This window comes from Enhydra lutris, unplaced genomic scaffold, assembly GCF_002288905.1.
Source record: "Enhydra lutris kenyoni isolate GAN:26980312 unplaced genomic scaffold, ASM228890v2 scaffoldscaffold8, whole genome shotgun sequence".
NCBI lineage: Eukaryota > Metazoa > Chordata > Mammalia > Carnivora > Mustelidae > Enhydra > Enhydra lutris.
This window is the reverse complement of record NW_019154092.1, coordinates 27,157,884-27,180,015: the sequence shown is the minus strand read 5'-3', so window position 1 is coordinate 27,180,015 and position 22,132 is coordinate 27,157,884. Positions and strand designations below refer to the sequence as shown.

At 37.9% G+C, this 22,132-nt stretch overlaps 1 protein-coding gene across 1 annotated transcript in view; it reads left to right on the top strand.

Moving 5' to 3' along the window:
* Positions 1 to 8,340, top strand: part of LOC111142450 (kelch like family member 14) — a 96,185-nt gene extending 87,845 nt beyond the window's left edge. The window contains exons 5-8 of the mRNA XM_022495601.1: positions 1,027 to 1,217; positions 1,299 to 1,457; positions 4,672 to 4,829; positions 7,753 to 8,340. Of these exons, the coding sequence (XP_022351309.1) occupies positions 1,027 to 1,217; positions 1,299 to 1,457; positions 4,672 to 4,829; positions 7,753 to 7,893 (649 nt within the window). The 3' untranslated portion in view covers positions 7,894 to 8,340. The remainder of the gene's footprint in view (positions 1 to 1,026; positions 1,218 to 1,298; positions 1,458 to 4,671; positions 4,830 to 7,752) is intronic.
* Positions 8,341 to 22,132: the final 13,792 nt, after the last annotated feature.

The window sequence follows — 22,132 nt, the reverse complement described above, 5'->3', positions numbered from 1 at the left end:
CTCATATCTTACTAGTTGCCAAGTCTTAGATCTTCCTTTAATATATCTTTAGCCTCAGCTCTTGTAGGTCTTCCGTAAAACTCTCATTCAGGTCCTCAACATCTCACCCCTCTCTTATGGTCTACCTCAGAATTGGTCTCCCTGTTTCCAGTCCTTTCAACACAGCTGGTGCCTTTGGCCTTTGAAGGCATAATGTGAAAATTTAATAAATTGCCACTCTTGAAAAGATACTAAAAAATACGGGGCGCCTGGGTGGCTCAGTGGGTTAAGCCGCTGCCTTCGGCTCAGGTCATGATCTCAGAGTCCTGGGATCGAGCCCCGCATCGGGCTCTCTGTTCTCTAGGGGAGCCTGCTTCCTCCTCTCTCTCTGCCTGCCTCTCTGCCTGCTTGTGATCTCTCTGTCAAATAAATAAATAAAATCTTTAAAAAAAAAAAAAAAAAGATACTAAAAAATATCCTGTAGCTTTGTAAGAAGGCACCCCAAAAGGCATATCACTAAACTTCCTACAATAGGTTATGTAAGAGCAAAATTTCAACACTAAATTCAGTTCACGAAAGTTTCTCTATTTGCAGTAGTACTGGGAAGGAAAAAAATGATAATTGAAGAAAAATTTTGATGATGTAGTACTCTTATAAATTGGGAACAATGACCCTTGAAGGACCGTGAAAAAAGTGAATGTCAAGATAATTTATTATTGTTACATTATCTACCTCATTTTTCACTTTGTCTTACTGAGCTGTGATATCCTTACAAGGTACCAAATATCCCAAACATTAGTGAACACTCTTTACAGTGTATAAAAAAGGAGCTGAAACAGAGTTGGTGAATTTCTCCTCCACTCTTATTTTAATACAAAATGTTAACCAGAGGGGGCAAGGCATATGATTACTGTCAAGGTCTCAGATTTAGAAGGGGCTGTATGTGTAGTTTCCAAGTTCCTGCCACCCTTTCTAAAGCAGGATTTACCTCCTTTGCCTGACTGAGCTCCTTTTGTGATTTACGGTGGGTTGTTGTTTTCGTTGTAGAAGAGCCAGTTTCTATGCATGTCGGTTGGACAAACATTTATACGTTATTGGTGGAAGGAACGAAACCGGCTATCTGTCCAGCGTGGAGTGCTATAACCTAGAAACAAACGAATGGCGGTATGTGTCCTCCCTGCCACAGCCTCTGGCAGCTCACGCAGGAGCAGTGCACAATGGGAAAATATACATTTCAGGCAAGTCATTTTTCCGCTTTCTGTTACCAAATTCAGTTCCAAGGCACTTTCTTGACTTGTATGTATATGTTTAATTCACAGGGGGTGTACACAATGGAGAATATGTCCCATGGCTGTATTGCTATGACCCTGTAATGGATGTCTGGGCTCGAAAACAAGATATGAACACAAAACGCGCCATCCACACTTTGGCTGTAATGAATGATCGCTTGTATGCAATTGGAGGAAATCATTTGAAAGGTCTTTTTTCTTTTTTTTTTTTTAAATCACAATATCATTTGCATCTTATGTTTCTTGCTAAGGGGGTTTCTCGTTAGATAATCATAGTTAACCAAGTAAAAAACATGTTGACCAAATAAAAGCGACTCTGTGTAAATTAGCTGTACCCTTGGGCAAGCATTTATTTTGGCTCCTCTGCAGATAGGATTATTTTTAAGTTACCGCACACATTAAAGAAATGAATAATGATGTCAACAGAAAGTAAAAAACGAGAGCATTAATAACTGAAAAGCACAAACAATTTGTTGTAACAATGAATTCAGTAAAATAAATTATTCCTTATCACCAAAGTTATAGTAATAAATTTTTTCCAGAAAATTGTTTTTTGTAGTAATCATAAAGAACTTCAGTCATAGATGCTCAAAGAAGCTAATACGTGATTTTTCTTAAAGAAAACATTTCGTAGAATTTCATGTCTAAATTTAGAATTATTTCTTTGAAGAGTTGGATTCCAAACATTCTATGACTCTCAAATTCTTTGTTTTATTAATAAAAAAAATTTAAAACGTGGTATTTTTAGAGTTTCGTCTGAGCTCCTTTCCTTCTCCGTACATGTGTATGACGACAACTTTCTGTAGTTTGTGTGTGTGTGATGTTACGCACGTGCACAGCACACTGGGCACAACAGGGAAGCTGAGAGAGCTCTGGTGTTGAGAAGAGTCCCTGAACTACTGGTCTCCTCACCTGAAAATGAAGAAACTGGTCTAGCTGATCTCTAAAATCTCCTCCAGCTCTGACCTGCCATGATCCTTGAAACTGACCCAAACGAGAAACAGGTCATCCACGTGTGGTAGCTGAGGATTTATTTTTCCATAGTACACCCATCTCAAAAAATGGGTTAGATGTAGACATTCCTTCTGGATTTCCTAATACATATGTACCCCTAGTGTAATTAAAGACCACACAGGCTTAATGTTTATGTAAATATTTCCAAGTTCCTACTCAATCCTCAATGTCAATATCCTGGTCCCTGCTGCTCATCTTTGTGCTCAGTGTGAGATTATCTTTGCTGCTATAACTCTTACTTTTTTGTTCTTTTGTCTCTCACTGCTGCTCCTTCATTTCAATCCAAACACCATTCCTTTACATCAGAATACTTGTATATAGTATTACCTTTGTGGCTTTCTATATTAAAATGTGAATTCCGCTAATTTCTTTTGCATAATAATGACGAAACATTCTAGGAACTCTTGAATTTTGAGGTTAAACTTGAACAGAAAGATTTGGGGAATGACAACCTAAATGAGAAATAACACACACACATCAAATTAGGTTGGCTCAGGGGCACCTGGGTGGCTCAGTGGGTTAAGCCTCTGCCCTTGGCTCAGGTCATGATTTCAGGGTCCTGGGATCAAGCTCCACATCGGGCATCTGCTCAGCAGGGAACATGCTTCTCTCTCTCTCTGCCTGACTACTTGTGATCTCTCGGTCTTTGTGTCAAATAAATAAATAAAATCTTAAAAAAAAAATTAGGTTGACTCAAGGAGTCATTACGGCTTAGAGGGAAAGGTGTGGGTTTGTGTCCCAGTTATGCACTTGGAGTTGTGTGGTCTTATTCAAGACACTCAACCTCACATCTATAAAAGAGGGATAATTATCCTTTCCTTGGTAGTTTTTGTGTGAGGCTTACAGTCAACATATGTAATACATGTACTGGGCACAGTGCCTTCTGTGATACCACTAGAACTTCAGCCTGGGAATTTGCTCCAATCTTCAGTCACATATATTATCATCAATAATCTTAATGGTAAAGGAGAGAAATACACCACAGAATTCCAGTAAGCCCTTTGTTCTACCGTTCCCTATCTGATTTATTTTACATAAGAAGTTACGTAAGAAGTTCAGTGGCCTGAAATAATTTGTCCACCTCTTCCAAAATGAAAATTACTCTACTTTTTGGTCTATCTTCTCAATTACTTTGAAGAGTCAGTAAGTTGATTAATTTAGTGTATGCATTGTAATTGCCAGCTAGCAAATATCCATTGCATGCATTTAAATAGAGGAATATTTTACTTAGGATTTGGTCTGCTCAATGACCATGAAGCCCTCCCTCTACAGATTTTTGACTTCCTAAATTAAAAAGCAGGGCCCCAGTAGAGTCCCAAGATCTTAAGTTGTTCTCTGCCACCTGCTTACTGACCAGTCACTGAGAAACTTCATCAAAGTAAGAGAAGAAGCCCTCAGCAGAAGTAGCCCCTGACTCTACCTTAATCCTTAGTAGATATTGGAAATCACTCATACCATTGTAATTATTTATAAACATAAACTATTGGGGCAGCTGGGTGGCTCAGTCGTTAAGCGTCTGCCTTTGGCTCAGGTCATGATCCCAGAGTTCTGGGATTGAGCACTGCATCGAGCCCTGCTTTGAGCCCCACATTGGGCTCCACGCTCTGCAGGAAGCCCATTTCTCCCTCTGCCACTCCCCCTAATTGTGTTACCTCTCTCGCTGTGTCTCTCCCTGTCAAATAAATAAGTAAAAATTTTAAAAATAAATAAGTAAATAAATAAATAAACTGTTAAAAAGGTAAAAGTTGCTAAACATCATGTTTTTAGTTAATTAAAACATTTGGAGAGAGTTAAATATTTGTTTAGGAAAAATGATACAGTTTAGTCTGTAAGCATATGAGCTCCGAAGCCCCTTTGCCTGAGTTTAAACCTCAGCCTGTCTACTTGCTGGCTGTGTGACTTATTCAAGTCACTACCTCTCTCTATCCCTCAGTTTTCTCATCTGTAACGTAATGTTTAACTATCTCAGAGATGGGATGAGGGGAATTAAGTGAATTCATCTACATAAAGCACTTAGCAGACAACTAGCTTATTATAAGCACTTTATAAAATGTTTGCTTTTAATTATTTTAAACCTTTTTAATCCAAGGTTTTAATAAACATTTTAAAATAAGATCTACCCCCATATAATCAATGTTTACCAATGACATCGAGTCAGACATTCTTGCTTTGGATTAATTGGAAATACCCAGAGTTTGTTTGTTTGTTTGTTTGTTTTAGGTCTTTGTAACATGTCTCCCGATTTCACTAGTAAATTTATACTTTTGTCTCTTTAGAGACACAATTAGCTATTTCTTGGCTCTGGCGCTATTTTAAAAAGAAGCCCTAGCCTTAAATCAGGACCCTGAGAATTCATTCTTACGTGCTTCCATTTTGCTATGTCCCATAGGTTTCTCCCACCTTGATGTAATGCTCGTGGAATGCTATGACCCAAAAGGTGACCAGTGGAATATTCTCCAAACTCCCATTTTGGAGGGTCGAAGTGGTCCTGGCTGTGCAGTGCTCGATGACAGCATCTACCTTGTGGGAGGCTACAGCTGGAGTATGGTATGTGTCCACATTTACCTCACCCTCCTCCTCTCTGTCTTGTTCTTGCTTTGTGTTTCCCTCCATGTGTGTTACCATCCACGCAGAAACCTTTGAAGAGTATCGTGTTTTGGGGCACCTGGGTGGATCAGTTGATTAAGCATCTGTCTGCCTTTAGCTTGGGTTGTGATCTTGGGGTCCTGGGATTGAGTCCCTCATCCGGGTCCCTGCTCAGCAGGGAGCCTGCTTCTCACTCCCCTCTGCTGCTCCCCCATCTGCTTGTGCTCTCACTCTCTCTCTCAAATAAATTAATTTAATTAAATCTAAAGAAAAAAGTGTGAGTATCATGCTTGTATGCAAGCTATAAGTTACTTCAAGTAATAAAAAACAATCAGTGAATTGTTGTCGAACTGACTTGCTCTCTCATCCACTGTTTCCCGAAATGTGGTTGGTTCTCCGCCTCTATCCTGTGCGCATGCCTTTGTGATTCTGGCTTTCCAACTGAAAGTGAGACGGAAGTGGTTTTACAAACTTTCTGTTGAAATTGTTTGCAGAGTTGGTTGAATTGTTTGAATTGTCCAGAAAGTTTCTGACCAGGGAGATATAAAAACTAGAAATTGTCTCTTTAGGATATATAATTTGCCATTGCTTTTGACTTTGGCCTGTCTTTATCATGAAAATTTCCAAGCTCACACACACAAAAAAACGAGAGTACAGTGGACTCTCGTAAACCCAGCCTCCGGCTTCAACATCTGTCAAGATTTTGCTCTACTTTATCTGTCCTCCCTTTTAAACATTTTGACTAAAGAAATCTGAAGCAAATTCTAGACATCATATTATTTCACCCTAAATGATTCAGTACTTATCTTTTTAAAAAATCATTCATGTGTTTAAACATACCATCAACACACCCAACAAAATTAACAATAATTCCTTCATATCTAATCTATATTCAAATGTTTCCTATAGAAATATATATTCCAAGTTGATATGTTCAAGTCAGGATCCTATAGTCTCACTTGTATTTGGTTATTATATCTCATCCATCTCTTGCAATCTGGAAAATTACCCCACTCCACTTCTTCTTCCATACATTAACTTGTAGAGAAAACAAAACAAAAACCAGGGTCAGTTATCATTGAGAAGAGCTGGTGTTCTGAATGGGCGAATGATGACCTTGCGAGGTCATTTAAAACAGTCTCTGTCTCTGTATGGACTATAAAACAGACACTTAGGCATAAGGACTTAATAATTAAGATCAGCTTTTTTCTGTTTAAAATTTCTTCTGTTCTTTTTTTTTTCTTTTTTTGCCAACAATACCTGAGGAGGTGGCCACGTAGTTGGAATTATATCACATGAGAGCCTTATAGGGCCCTGTGGTCAACATATTCATTTTTTAAATGATGACCGTGTTCATATTTTCTTAGTTATAGATTGGCGTTACAAGATTAAATGGGGGTTTATTTGTTTTGGATCAAACAAGGTTGTTAGATAAAGTTGGGTTTTTTTAAGATTTTATTTACTTATTTGACAGACAGATATCACAAGTAGGCAGAGAGGCAGGCAGAGAGAGGGGGGGAAGCAGGATCCCCACTGAGCAGACAGCCTGACCCGGGGCTCGATTCCAGGACCCTGGGATCATGACCTGAGCCGAAGGCAGAGGCTTTAATCCACTGAGCCACCCAGGCGCCCCTGTTAGATAAAGTTTTGGGGGAGTTTTCAGTGGATATTAGTTATATGGAGGCAAATATATATTGATATACAGTAACTAGATATTCAGACCTGTGCTTGATCGCTGGGACACATGAGTAAGCTCCAAAAGCGTACGCATTTGGAACCAGACACCAGCAGTCCACTTTCAAAAACTGATGACTAGGCTGTTTAGAATTTTTGGGTTTTGCCTATGATAAAAACCAAATGGGTAAAAAAAAAAAAAAAATACAGGTCTGGTGATAGAAGGGAAACGTTACACAAGCACTACCCCGAGACGTTAACAAAGGAAACAAGATTAAAGACATTTTTTATTTCTCATGTGGCCACTTGAAAATCAATCAGTCAATCAATCAATCAATGTGCAAAGAAGTTGGCAAGCCCACTTTTCCAGTTTATTTTAAGCTAGTTTTGAATGCCAACTCTGATTCTCTATGGTAGTAAAATGAAAATGGAAGAGTGAGGCAACTATCTCAAATCCATTGTACTGAAACTATTTGAAAAATTAAAGATGGGTTTGTGGGGTGCCTGGGTGGCTCAGTGGGTTAAAGCCTCTGCCTTCGGCTCAGGTCATGATCCCAGAATCCTGGGATCGAGCCCTGCATCGGGCTTTCTGCTCAGCAGGGAGCCTGCTTCCTCCTCTCTCTCTGCCTGCCTCTCTGCCTACTTGTGATCTCTATCTGTCAAATAAATAAATAAAATCTTTAAAGACGAGTTTGTTTGTTTGTTTGTTTGTTTTTAACTTAAACCAGCTGGACAAATTCAAGTTTTTGGTCAATTATTTTAAAGGATTTGCTGTTCATTTAGGTGTTGTAGGCACTTGACTGTTATTATTAATAACACACACACACACACACACACAGATTTTGGAATCTCTTGACTCTCAAATTTCCTCTTCGAATAAAACAGTTTAAAATCCACTGCTTTCAGGGAGAGGGTGGTGGGGTTATGGACATTGGGGAGGGTACGTGCTATGGTGAGTGCTGTGAAGTGTGTAAACCTGGCGATTCACAGACCTGTACCCCTGGGGCTAAAAAAACATTATATGTTTATTTTTAAAATTTTAAATTTTTTTAAAAATTTAAAAAAAAATAAAATCCACTGCTTTCATTTGGAACTTTTCAGCAAGAGCAGAGAATTGATGTTTTCTTTCCAATGTAAATGTGATAAATAAGATTGTTGTCACACTTCTCTGAACATTCTTCCCTAAATGCCCCCTGCTCTGCCATTACAGGGGGCCTACAAGTCATCTACAATATGCTATTGTCCGGAAAAAGGCACCTGGACAGAACTGGAAGGAGATGTAGCAGAACCACTGGCAGGCCCAGCCTGTGCAACGGTTATCCTGCCTGCCTGCGTCCCTTACAACAAATAACACCAGCAAGCCCTGGAATGGACAATATCACATTCTAGGAGACAGTGACAGGTGACATCGCGATCATACTAGGAACAGTGCATTCTAATGGTATAACTGCCGGAATCCACCCTTGGTTTCTAACAATATTTCCAAGTAACTACAAAAGAAAATGACCTGTTCTTGAACAGATAACCGTGTCTGGAACTCGGATCACACCAAACGTGCTGTGGTGACAGATGCTTCCATTTCAGACTGGTTTTAATTCGTCCCAGCTTTCCAAAAACTCCTCACATGGATTTTAACTTTCAAAAGGAGAAAGATAAAATTTGGAAGAGTGCCCCCAGAGAGACCTAAGATCAGTATTGTGCATTGTAGTCTACCTGCATGTGATCTATGTTGAAGTTTTGGGGATATTGTGTTCATGAATGATTCAGAATTTGACCCACTAAAATATTTACTGCATCACAGGAATTGCCACTTGATTTTATATTCCTAACCTGTGGCTACTTCACAGACTCCATAGGCAACACAATTGTAGAAAATCATATGAGATTGAAGAGGAACATGTTTGTTTCTATAGATCTTCATTTCATTTACCTTCTGCCCCTCACAGCACCCCATGGGATCAGAGAAGAGAAAGATGTTGGTTCTTGTAGCAATTGCTTCCTGCCCTGTAGGTTCTAGGCCAGCCAGTCATAATCTGTGTCCTCAATTTTATATGAAAGATTAAAGCAAAATATATTATGTCACTGTTCATTCCAAAAAGGCTCAGGTTTTTCTCATTTTTTACAGTATATAAAAAAGTAGTGAACACACCTGTCATTTCCTCCAAAAAGTAGGACTGAAAAAATTGCTTGTCCAATATTGAAGAGATTCTTATTGGTTAACACATCTGACCCAAACTGAACCCATAATGAAACTGGGAGATGCCTTTCAGGAATTCAGGGATAGAAAAAATAATAATTTCTTTTAAGTACAATCCCGGTTGTCTCTTTGTCCTGAAGACACACAACTTAAAAGAGCCATGAGAGTGAATCATCCCTCTTAACAAATATTTCTCCCTCTTCCTCACCTTTGGCTCTAGAAATGGCTCTAGATTTGACTCTAGAAAAGCACATGACTCGCCCTGATTGTTCTCCAACTCATCATACTCCTTTGTTATCACCAAAGATGCCTGAGCTCAGTTAGGTGAGCAATTGCTAGTTGTCTTTAGGAGCAAGAGGAAATTAGGAGCAGAAGGTCAGGAGAGCATGAGATGGTTTTCGGTGCGGCCAGTCAACAGAGCAAGACTGGAAAGAACATAAATTTGATTTTCAAGCCCTTCGGAGCTGGAACAAAAACAGTTAAGAGTAAATACTAGCCTAAAATATTTCCTCATCACCCAGGGGTATTGTTGAATCCCTTAACAAATGTGTCATTCGAAACAACAACGTGGGGAAGCCACAGATTAAAAATGCTTTGGTGATAAACTTTCACCGTGGAGCATGTCAAGATAGATGGGCGTACTGGCATCTAATGCCTTTTCTGCAGTAAAGTGCAATCTTTGTTGTTTTTGTATTTATTTGTATGTTCAGATCCAAAGGATCCGTTGTAAAAATATATATATAAATATATATATATATATATATATATATATCTCCAGTGCAATCAACTTGCATTTCTTTTTCCTTGAAAACATACAATACAGAGAAGGAAAGAAAAGTTACAGTACTTTGCGGGGAAGATCGTAGCTGGCGTGCTGAAGAGAACAAGGTCGGCTTCAGAAACTTTGATTGTCAACCGCTACCATTTCTTCTGAAAGTCACAGTTTATACGAGGATATCCGCCTTCCTTAGACTTGTTCTTCACTTATTTTTTATTTCTAGCCAAAATAAATAAGAGCATTTATGAGAACTGTAAGTAAAGCTTTCTGTATTTCAGAAAGGCACAAACTATTAGAAGTGAAAAGTGAGTACTTACGTCACAGAGATTGTAAATTTTGTACAGTATTAGAATGTGTAAATGAAGCTTGCTTGGAAGGGGAAAACTTTAAATAAAAACTTTATGTACTAACTCAACTGTCTCATATTCCTACCTATAAGGCATACGTATAAATCTCTGTCTCATATTCCTACCTATAAGGCATACGTATAAATCTCTATGGTGAATTGTTTAAAGGTTTACAATATGGAAGTGCCTAAATATTGTTATTCTGCTGATATGCTTTGCAAGTTTATTTAGCTTCCTGGCAACATGTAAATGTATATGGTATGGACGATGCAAAAAATGGTGAAATGCTTCTGGAAAAAAATGTTGTGAGTTCAAAATTATGACTAGAGGGGTGCCTGGCTGGCTCAGTCAGTATAGCATGTGACTACTGATCTTGGGGACGTGAGTTCAAGCCCCACGATGGGTGAAGAGCTGACTTAAAAAAATGAGTTTTTTAAAAATCATGAGTAGCATCTGATTTATCCACTGCAAGAGTGCTGTGATGAGACATAAGTGACCGAAGATCTAATAATTAAATACTTATGTGGATTATAAGAAGCACCATATGTATTAAACAGTACTTGCAAAAAAAAAAAAAAACAGTACTTGCACACTTTCTAAAGAATAAGTGAATCACGCACTAAATTAGATCAATTATCTTAAAACATAGTACTTAAATGTATTTTCTTTTTAAAAAAATCTGAAAAGGAAGTGCAGGGGAAGAAAGAGCTGTGGGAGACAGTAGGGGAAACTGAGGTATGTAGCTGCAGATAGAAGTTGGGCAACCTTCTAGGCAAAGAGCTATAAAGGGTTGGAAACAATTTCCTGAAGCCCGCAAGAAAAAATTTACTTTAATTTTTCCCAGCTAAATGGACCTTTATTGATAACTAAACTCACAATTAAAGGATCATTTGATCCCTCCTGGTATTCCATGAAAGCAAGAGTAATGGGGTTTCTCTGTTCTTCTGCTGGCTCTCCAGCTTTCAAAGCTTGCTCTCTGTGGTGGCCTCTGGTACCATCTTCTCCTGAGCCAACTGACTAGTTGTTGCAGGGCTTCTTCCAAATGCCCTGTATCCCCAAAAGCTCTAGTACTGACCAGATACCATGGGCAGTTAAGCAAAAACATCTCTTTTTCCTAATCCCAAGGAACCACCTATTTTAAGTCTGTAACTAGACTGGCAAAAACTGGGAGAGTGAGCATGGGGACCAGGTTTTTTAATTAATTAAGCTGTGTTTGTAGGTTTAAAATTAGTACCTGTGTTAGTGCTCTCCATTAGGGCCAAATTTATATTTTTCCCAACTGCTTGATACTTACATCACCTAACAAATTGTCATCATTATCGACATTAAAAGTATCAAGTATTTATTATTTTTTTTTCTAAGATTCTATTTATTTACTCAATAGACAGAGATTACAAGCAGTCAGAGAGGCAGGCAGGGAGAGAGGAGGAAGCAGGCTCCCTGCTGAGCAGAGAGCCCAACGTGGGGCTTGATCCCAGGACCCTGAGACCATGACCCGAGCCAAAGGCAGAGGCTTTAACCCACTGAGCCACCCAGGTTCCCCAAAAATATCAAGTACCTATTTATTGAACATAACCCAAAAGGCATCACTATAAATGCCAGAGTTCTCATTAAACTTGGTTCTCTGGGTCAAAGTATTTTTTTAATGAAATAGAAAATGAGCTAAAATAAGGTTGGTAAAGCATCCCAAAGCCAATTAAAACACACGGGCAAGTAACGTGAAAGACTGATCTCCTATAGATGAGGTAGCGGGAAGATCAAGACTGATCCAGCCTGACTTCCAAGAAGCACCTGACCTAGAGGATGTTGAAACTGTGATAGGAAATAAAATGGCAGGGCACCTGAGTGGCACGGTCAGTTAAGCATCAGACTCTTGATTTCAGCCCAGGTCATGATCTCATCGTCATGAGATTGAGCCCTGTGTAGGGCTTCATGCTCAGCGTGGAGTCTGCTTGAGAGTCTCTCCCTCTACCCCTCCCTCCACTCACACTCATGCTCTCTCTCTCTCTAAAATAAATAAATCTTTAAAAAAAGAAAATAGCAATGAGAAGAAGCAGAAAGGTCAATATAAAAAGATATCTAAGTAGTATGTCTTTTTTGTGTGGTTGCACTGTATACAGCTACTCTGGTTAGTACAGTAAATACAGGCCAAGTAGTGGATGGGGTTCTTAATGGAGATATTCTACATGTTGAGTTTACGGCTTGGCGCAGTAGCAAAATGTTCAGTTCTACAGATGAGTATGAAAAATACCCTTCAAGAATGCAACACAATGGTGTAAGAATAAGAAAAAAGTCTACAAATTGAAGTTTGAGTGGCTTATTCTACTCTAGGTTATTGTCTGGCATATATTAAGGACTCAGTAAATGTCAGTTCTTAACATTAGCATGATTAATATTAACCCTAGTAGTAATAGGTAATCTAGCTCACTACTGATGCTAAAAACAGGATGATTGAAGTGAGTTAACATATAGAACTGTTGACTCCTCAGGCTAAAAAATATATAACTTCAGATAATGAGATTCTTGATTCTAACCTCCCCTTCTGTTCTTTATTTATTAGGTTAACTCTTCCTCTGTGGCCTTTCAAATCCCCCATGTAAAACAAAATGACGCATGGGCTGGGGAGGTAAACATTGAGCTGCAGGATGAAGTCATCCTACATTTAGAGAGATGGAGGGCTTCTTGCTTCCAGACAAGTCACTCAGATCCAGGACATTTGAGGGGGGGACCTGGGGGCACAGTTGGTTAAGTGTCTTTCTTCAGCTCAGGTCATGATCACATGGGTCTTGGGATGGAACCCCATATAGGGCAGCCTGCTTCTCCCTCTCCCTGTGTCCCTCTCCTCCCCCATTCAAGAGCAGTCCTCTTGCCTGCTCTTTCAGATAAATAAATAAAATCTTTAAAAAGGAACATTTGAAAATTGAACTAAATTAGGAAAAAAGGAGTAAGAGAAATAGGGTTTGGTTGTTAATTCAAAGTTATTATGTCAACAATATTATAATAACATAACACTTCCACTGATTGAATGTTTATTATGAATTAGGTATTATGCTGGCATTTTATACACGTTTTCTCATTTACTCCTCTGAAGAGTTCCATAAGGTAGATATTATTCATAGATTAGAGGTCAGGACAATTTGGCTCAAAAAGGGTAAACTGTGTGATAAGGTTAAAGAGCTGATACGTTGTAGAGCTAGGAATGGAACCAAGACTTTAAACTTAAGTCATCCTCTGACCACCATCTTCTTCCAACAAAGAGACTTCCTAAGTCAACCATTTGAAGTCATGTAGGAACTCTTGATGAATTTGTCCTAGATGAAGAAGATGTGCTGGAAGGGAGAGTGAAAAATTAATGACGACGCATCATGGCAAATGCTATCTATGGCTGGTGTAAATTAACTACAGGGAAGTGCAAGACTGGGCAAAAGGAACTTGTTCTGTGACCCTGGGCGGTCATTGAGCTTCTCCAACTTGAGTTTTGCCATCTGTATATGGAGTGATAATCTCTCATGCAGAACATTGTCATGAAAATCACAAGAGTCTGAAAACTGGGACGCCTGGGTGGCTCAGTTGGTTAAGCGGCTGCCTTCAGCTCAGGTCATGATCCCAGAGTCCTGGGATCGAGTCCCACATGGGGCTCCTTGCTCAGCAGGGAGCCTGCTTCTCCCTCTGCCTCTGCCTGCCACTCTATCTGCCTGTGCTCACACTCTCTCTCTCTCTCTCTCTCTGACAAATAAATAATAAAAAAAAGAAAAAATAAAAAAAAAAAAAGAATCTGAAAACTCCTTGCAGCTGGTAAACTCAAAAGTGAAATATGCAAATCAGCTATTGGGACACAGTGACACAGTCTAACTTTTCCCTTGGGACGCAAGATACATGAAAACCTGGCTTCTGCCTCACTTCTGGTTCAGTTTTCTTTACTACTGTGTTCACTGAGCAAGGTGAATCCTTGCTTTTCCACAAACATGGCTATGCTTTTCCATCTTTGCCCTTTTGCTTGTGCATTTTCTCCACAGAGAATGCCATTTCATGCTCAACACTATCTATTAAAATCATGTCCTTCAAGGTCCCGTTCAAACTCCACTGCTTTCATTAAGCCTTCATGATCACAACAGTCTTGTGTGATATTTTTCATCTGACTTACTATGGCTTTCTAACTTTATCTATTCCATACTGTTTGTGAGATTTTATGTCTTACCCTTTTACTAGATTCAGGGTTCCTTGAGGGTAGAGAGAATATACAATGTGCCTTTGAAAGAAAAACAAAGGCCATAAAATATTCATTGAATAAAAGTACTATTTTTTTAATTATCAATAAAATATAATCAAATTATGGGCACATGAGGAAATACAGGGGGAAAAAGAAAAATACTTTTGGTCCACCGTTAGCACAGTAACTTTTCTCTTTAGGGTCTGATCTTACCCGTCTTTTTCATTTGACATTTTGCATTCTACACAACTGAATTTATATCTTGACGTCTTAAATTTTTTGCATTTCACAAGCATGTTTCCGTGTGACTAGTTGGTCTTTATAGTAATTTTTAATAATTTCATAGTGTGCTGAATGAACACTCAAGCATTGGCAAATTTTGATTTATGTACTGGTGTCACAGAGTCCTCAAATGGCATTTGTATGTGTTCTTTCGGATTCCCTCCCACCGATCTCACTTTACAGTTCATGTTCCACCCACTGCTAATATTGCTTCACTATAAAAAACACTTTGAAATACATAAAAGCTCTGGTTCTCCAGAGATATTGCTCATTCAGTTCATCTCCAGTCCTTTTCGTCACTTAACATTTCTGATGAGAAATGCTACAGCTCCCCCCACCTCCAGGCTCTTCCTGAATAGTTGTGGTAACTTGTACACTCCTTGTGAATGGACTTAGACCACCAACACCCCACTTCAGGCCAGATGGCATTTATATAGTTTGGCAGGAAGTTCTTTACTTGTCTACAAGTTTTTCTTAAAAGCAATCCAGACTATTAAAACCAGCTAGGATAGGACACCATAGTAAACATATTCATTTGTTTTCCAACATGATTGGCCATGTTAATCCAACTCACAGGAAAGAAAAAAGAAAGAAAGGGAGGAAAAGAAAACTTTAAAATCAAAGGCCTTTTAGGCTACATGTCTGATAAGAAAATATCATTCAAATCTCTGACTAGACCATACTTAGGGTAGTCATCATTTCCTTTAAATCCTTAAAATATTTACTACCTATACTGGTTATATAACATTAATAATATATTTTATTATATTGATAGCATTATATGACATACTTATTACTTGTTTTAACTCATCCCTTTGGTGTAGATGGTATAATGCCTGAAATGTGTTTTCCCACAGTGCCTTGCCCATAGTTGTGTTTAATAAATGAGAAGAAATTAGAAATTTGATTTTTGAGGTGTTAAAATCTGTGAAGTAGCAAAGTCATTTCTGACTGAGAAATTTTATGCTCATAATCTTGAAAATGCAGGCTGAACATGGATTTTCCCAAAAACAATTCTGACTGCTATGAATATGACAAACTCTACAATAGCCTCTGTCTGTAAGTGTGGGCAAGCTAATTGTCTTTGTCATATTAACCATGTTTCCTCTATTTAATGACTGTGAAAGCCAAATTTTAATGCAAAAACCTTTGTTCGGTTGTATTAAAACCTTACTATCATGGAAGTCTTTGCCCCAGTACCCAAATGAGATAGTACTGGTATAATTCTGGACTCTAGCTCTGAAAACATTCACAAATATTGCTTCTCAAGGGGATCTCTTCACAAATAATGATGAATAGGTAATAACTCTTTTGGCATCCCAAAGAGTATCTCCAATATTATGCTGTCAATTTTTTGCTCATTTATTCCTTTCATTATGGACAAAGCTCTATGATGTGCCTGATAAAGAATATAAATGTAGGTAACTATAATGCAAGGTATATGTGCAATAAAGATATATGAATAAGATGATGTGGGAGTTTCTAGAAGGAAAAGTTTATGTCCAACCAGTGGTATCAGGGAAGTCTAGGGCAGATGGAATAAAGAAAGTCAATCTTAAAGAACAGGTGGAAAATAAATAGAATTTTTTCTCTTCAGTTAATGTTTGTAAGGTAATTCTTGAAAATACTGTAACTAAGTTTCATATGGAAAGCTGCTAGATAAAAGATACTATAATCATCTCCAGAGCAGAGTATAGAATGGTGGTATAAATGATGATGAAAATGAAGAAGTGTAAAGACAAGAACTTTTCATGTTTAGATTGAATGAAATAATCCACAGCTGGCCAAGATAGTTGCCATGGCAAATAACAAAAAGAGAATAAATTAATTTTTTAAAATATTTTGCAAGGCATCAGTGAGAACTGAAAACAATTGGGACTAAATGAACCAAAGTTCCAAAGAATGGAACAGTGTTCTGAAGTGAGCCAATGATGGCCGGTAATTTTTTTTCTCTGGGGACATTTTCAAGTCCGGCCACAAGTTGATCAGCCTTGGCCCAGGCAGAGAATCTGTGCTGTGGGAAAGAAAAACCAGCAAACTTTTAGCTTTCATACAGAACTGGAGTGACAAAATGAAAACTTGAGGAATCCTAAACACACAACCAGTTTTCCCTGAAGGGAAACATTTGGAATTCTGGTGTTGGTCAGGAGAATGGGGAACTAGACCAAAAACTTCTAGAAGGCAGAAAAAAATTCCCACAATCTCACAGTGCTCAGGAGTTAAAGATTTGCCAGGTGAAGAGAACTGTTTGAAATATATGATTCCTCATTCCCTTAAGACATTTGTGAATTTTAAAGTTATACAAGTTAGGAAGATAAAAAAAATTAAGCTGAAAACCACTGGAGAGAAGAGCTGGATCTTCTTTTAGACTTCAGGCTGAAGATACAAAGACCAGACTCTCAGCCAAGAGCCTGGGAGAGACTGCCCTAAGAATAGAACCAACAGTAGACTAACAAATCCTGAAATGAGCCCCAGCAAAGCTCAAATTGAGATAGTACCTCCTCACTCTATCTGAATAATAGAGTTAGGAGGAAACTTTCCCTAATGGAAGATAAAACTATATTGAGTCACTACAGTTCTTTTATACACAAAACCACACATTCAGTCGAAAATGACTAGACAGGAGAAAAAAATACAAGACCATGTGACCTATAATCAATGGAAGAAAAAGAGAAAACAAATAAACTCATGACTGATCCAGATTTTTGAGTTAGCAAATACCTATGATCAATATATTAAATAAAATGTAAGAAAAGTAGACAAAATAAATGAAAGGATGGAAAATTCTCTGAAGAATTAGAATCTGAATTTTAAAAGAATCAAATAGCTATTCTAAAACTAAAAAGAAAAAAATACATATCTTAAATCAAGTCAATGGAGTTAACAGCAAATTAGATACAGCAGAACACAAGATTGGTAAACTGAAAGAAAGATTAATAGAAAATATCCAAATGAAGCACAGAGAGAAAAAAAGAATAGAAAAAAGTATATATATATATATATATATATATATATGTGTGTGTGTGTGTGTGTGTGTGTGTGTATTATATATATATGAAAGGATAAATACTATACTATAGGAAGTATATTTATAGGAAACTATAAATGAATAATGACCATATAAAATAACTGCAAATAGTTGTGAAATTTAAAATATGTAGATAACTAAATTCTATAATGAGAATAATTCAAAAGACAAGAAGGAGTGATAAATAGAGTTCAAATGTTCTAAGTTTCTAGCAGTATTAGGGAAGAAGTAAAATAATAATTTGCAATAAGTGAAGGAGACATGTTGTGGTCTCTGAGTTAACCATCAAAAGAATAATTAAAAATGCAAAATTAAGAAATGAATAGGAGAAAAATGGTATAATGAAAATAATTAGATCAAGAAAAAAGAAGAAAGGAGATAAAAGAGGATACAAAGCAGATTAAATAAAAAGCAAATAATAAGATGGGAGATATAAAACCAAATAGATCAGTAATTTCATTAAAGATAAATGGACTAAATATTCTAAGTAAAAGAATAAGATTGTCAGACTGGTTTTTAAAAACTCATTATGTGATGTTTACAGGAGACAAAATTTAAATGTAGAATATGCCAAAAGAAAACTGATGTAGCTGTAATACCACTAGGTATAATATAAACATAAGTAGAATTTTAAAAGTTCAAAATGGGCAAGCTTAGCACCCCTGTGTTGGTGATATTTGGCATATTAGATGGTGTTTTACATATTACGAATCAGTTTTAACTAATCGGTGTTTTAAGAAATGATTTTGTACAAAAAATATTTAATATGAAAGAAAAAGGAAAGAAAGAAAGAGACAGAAAAAATAGATGATAGATAAATAGAGAGAGAGTGTGTGTGTGTGTAAGGTGATCTTGGATATTTATTACAAGGTCTCCCAGAATTTATATTTGTGGCTCAAATTTCTAACATGACTCTTAGATCTTCAGGCCGTCCTCACAGTATTGTTTCTTTAAACATGGTTCCTAGTCTCCAGGAGGTCTCCACTGCGTGTTCCCCAACATGTACCCACATGCAAACACAGCCATCTCAGTAATGTTCAGGAGAAAAAAGATACTATGTCGCCCCAAAAACCTAAAACTGGGAGTAGAGATGGAGGGCATAAAATAATGATAAAGGCAGGATGACATATTCTGAGAATAAAAAGAATCTTGTTTTGTAGGAAAGAAATATATAAAGAAGTATTATTCATCCCCAGATGAAAACAAAACAAAATCATAAAAAGCTCTGTTTGGGGGTAAATTGTCAAGGAATATGTCTGATATATATTACCTCAGTTATCAGTTAGATTCTTAAATTGAGGTTTGACTCCAAAATGCCAGAAGAGGCAGACCAAATGAATTGTGTGAAAAGTGAGTAGTTAATGGAAGAGGCAGATAGTGTTAATAAATTCCAAAGGGCTTGTTCCATCAAGAAAGATTCCGTTAATCTGCAGAAGCCTAGCTCATAGGACCTCATAAGACACATTCTGTTAGTGTCAGTGTTCCACACCAATTACAGATTTCTGAAGGACCATCAGAGCAAAACTACTCCCTTAATATGTAAGCCGGCACTGCTGTAACTAAGATTGCAATTGGACTGGGACAAATCTCTATGATCTTGATATATGAAAATCCAAATAGATGGTTTCCACAGAAATGAATAAAAACATTTCCAAATTACTTATTCAGAATTAATCCACTGCAGCTCTGCAAAGCAAATACATTTGATGAGGCTCAGTAAAGCAGCCAATGAAAAATAAACCAAAATCACCCAATAAGGTAGTGCTGTTCGCTAACATGAAATCCATGCACAGTTAAAATAGGAATTTAGACAAAGTGTTATCTTTTCATTTCAAGTGTACAAATCCATAAAGTTAATAATTGGAAATACCTTAAAGATCACTGGATACAATTTTAACTAGATGAAAAGAGCAAAGGCTGTAGCCACTGACCCTCCTACCCAAATCTTGATTCTGTTGTTTCCTAGCTAGGTTAACATGGGCAAATTAAATTCTTGTCTCCCAGCCTTAGTTTTATCATCTACAAAATGGGAATAAAAATACTTTTTTCTTGGGTGTAATGAACTAATTTTACATCTTCAGATGAAGGAAGGATAATACAGAAAGATGAAGGGTTGTATTCAGGACCATCATTAGTTAAGAAAAAGAGAAATTTAAGAGTCACAAAACTGGCCTCAGAGTCCCAAATCAATCCTCTTCTATTTCTGTTCTGTTTCCTTTATGGTTGAGTTTCCATTCATACAAGCAAACTGAGCTAGAAACCTGGGGAATTATCCCAGGAATCTATACTAAAGTGATTTTTCTTCAAATATTCTGTTGATTCCAATCTACCCCCCCCCAAAAAAAAAAGGTTTGAGTTTCAGATACCTGGCATTAAATCAAATATTTTAAAGTTTGAACCCATGGCATGTGTAACACGATATGAAATGGACTTTTTTCTGTTGTTTCAAATGAAAGTTTGGGCTAAGTCCTCAGAACTGAAGACAGTGGGTATTAAGGGCAAGTATGTGTTAGTTTAGTTTTTCTAAGAATCAAACACCAAGACGTGTAAACATGAGAGAGACGTATTGAGGAAAATGCCCATGAGGAAAAAGAGGAGATACCAATAGAGACAGGAATCTTGAGAATGCTATTCAGGTCTGAACCCAGTGAAGGAGAGAGGGAAGAAAAGAAAGTTGGGCAGGGAGATTCTCAGCCTACAGCAAAGATCTAAGGTTTGCAGAAGGCCAATTAGAAGCTCTGGAGGCAAAAATCACTCTTCAGAAGAATTCTCCATTTGGTAGGAACAAGCCTGTCTTAGCATCCCTGACATACTCAGTCACTGGCTGGAAGCAATCTGTGGGAAGTGTGGCTTTGGCATAAACGCAGTGACAGATTCTGAGCACAGCAGCTGGGACTGTCAGTCAAGTATGTTCCCTACAGCCGAGGCTCTGAGTGGCTCATTTTTATGGCCGCTGCATCACATTTTCTATATGTGACTGCCATATCCCCAGAGGACTTGCTCAGAAGGAGGCTTACTGATCCAGTGACTATAACCTTCCAACACTTCTGAAAGCAAAGACTGTAAATTAATTAGAGGGAGATCTTCAAAGGGAATTTGTAGGCAAGAGGGTGCTGAGACGTTTCATCTCCCCTCAGACATTCATGGGAATTGGAGTCATCTGATTGAGTAGAAACTGAGATCCCTACCTCCTCCCCCAAGCTACCATTCCTACTATAAAACACTGCTTCCAGAGCGGAAAGCAGGAGCATCCTTGGGAGATCATTGAGTTAGGGACCACAGAGTAATCAATATCTTCCCTTAACCCTGGCGAAGCCTGAAGGTGGGATTCTTGGAGAGCTCCTGGCATGTATGTATTAGGCACATCCTCTTCACATCAGATCTCTCTGTTATTTGAGAGACAGCTTTATATAGCCTCAGAGGGGGCAAAGGCAATGCAACTGCACAGTTCATTGCCTCGTCACTTATTTCGACTTGAAGTACATTATTTTACTCTCTTGAGCCTCAATTTCTTCATCTATAAGAGAATTGTAATTTCTACTCCAAAAGTTTGTTGTCAGAATTAAATGAGATAATGTATGTGATAGCCTGAGAAACCTCCACAAAAAGCAACTCTGTTCCCAAGCAAAGAAGTAAATTTAGTGCTCTGTAATCCTGGCCGATTGTACAGTTTGAGAAAACACAGGTTTTGTCATTTAAATAGTACCTTTAAAGAACTTGCTGCCCTAAAAGGTATTTATTGAACACCTGGGGACTCAGAGCTACTTAGGACAGCTCAGGAACTTCTTTCAGTACTCTTACTATTTGAGGACAATATTTTCAAGGGTCCCAGTGTTTTATTATTTAATGGCTGTAAATTACTGTACAGATTGCTTGGAGTTAATGACGTGACAGGGTGACCAACCGTCCCGGTTGCCCTGGGATCTTTACAGTTTTACCACTGCAAGCATAGCAAGCAAACCATGACATTGGGTCAGCTCCTTGTTAAGCTCCTAAAGCACTGCCTAGAATATATTAGGCATTCAGTGAAAGTTAACATTTGTTGTTGCTTTTGTTTATTGAAATTTGATCTTTACAGCACCTTTACGTATAATAACCCAGTTGTAGAAATAGCCAAAATGTCTCACAGGAGGTAACGTTAAAGAAACAGCCGTATATCCATGACATGGAATCAAGAGAAGGATCTACTGATACGTGGGACGACCTCAGTAAATCTCCACTGGATGAGGCTGGGGAATCTCAAAAGATCACCTGCTGGGGGGACTTTTTACACAACATTCTTAAATGACAAAGAATAGAGAATAGATGAACGGTTATCAGGGGTTAAGAAAGAGGTGGGGGTAAGAGGGAAGGGGACACCAGACACTGTGAGAGGTCCTTGCGTTGAGAAACATTCTGCATCCTGACTCTATCATTGTCACTATCCCAGTTGTGATATTGTTCCCTACTTGCCAGGTGTCACCGTTGGTGGCAAACTGGGGAAAGGGTACAGGGGGATCTCTCGCATTATTTCTTACAACTCCACATAAGTCTACAATGATCTCTCCCTAAAACATGTAACTGACAAGAATCTGAAAGTGCAAGAACACCAGGGTGCCAGGTCAGCCTGGAGTTTATTAGATTGCTTTTTTTTTGGACCATGTGATAGAATAAAAAGTGGAAAGTTTCAGATGAGTAGTTGCAAAAGTCAACTGAAGCTTAAAAAAAGAAAGAAAAATACAAAAACACCTTAAAGATTCTATCGTGAC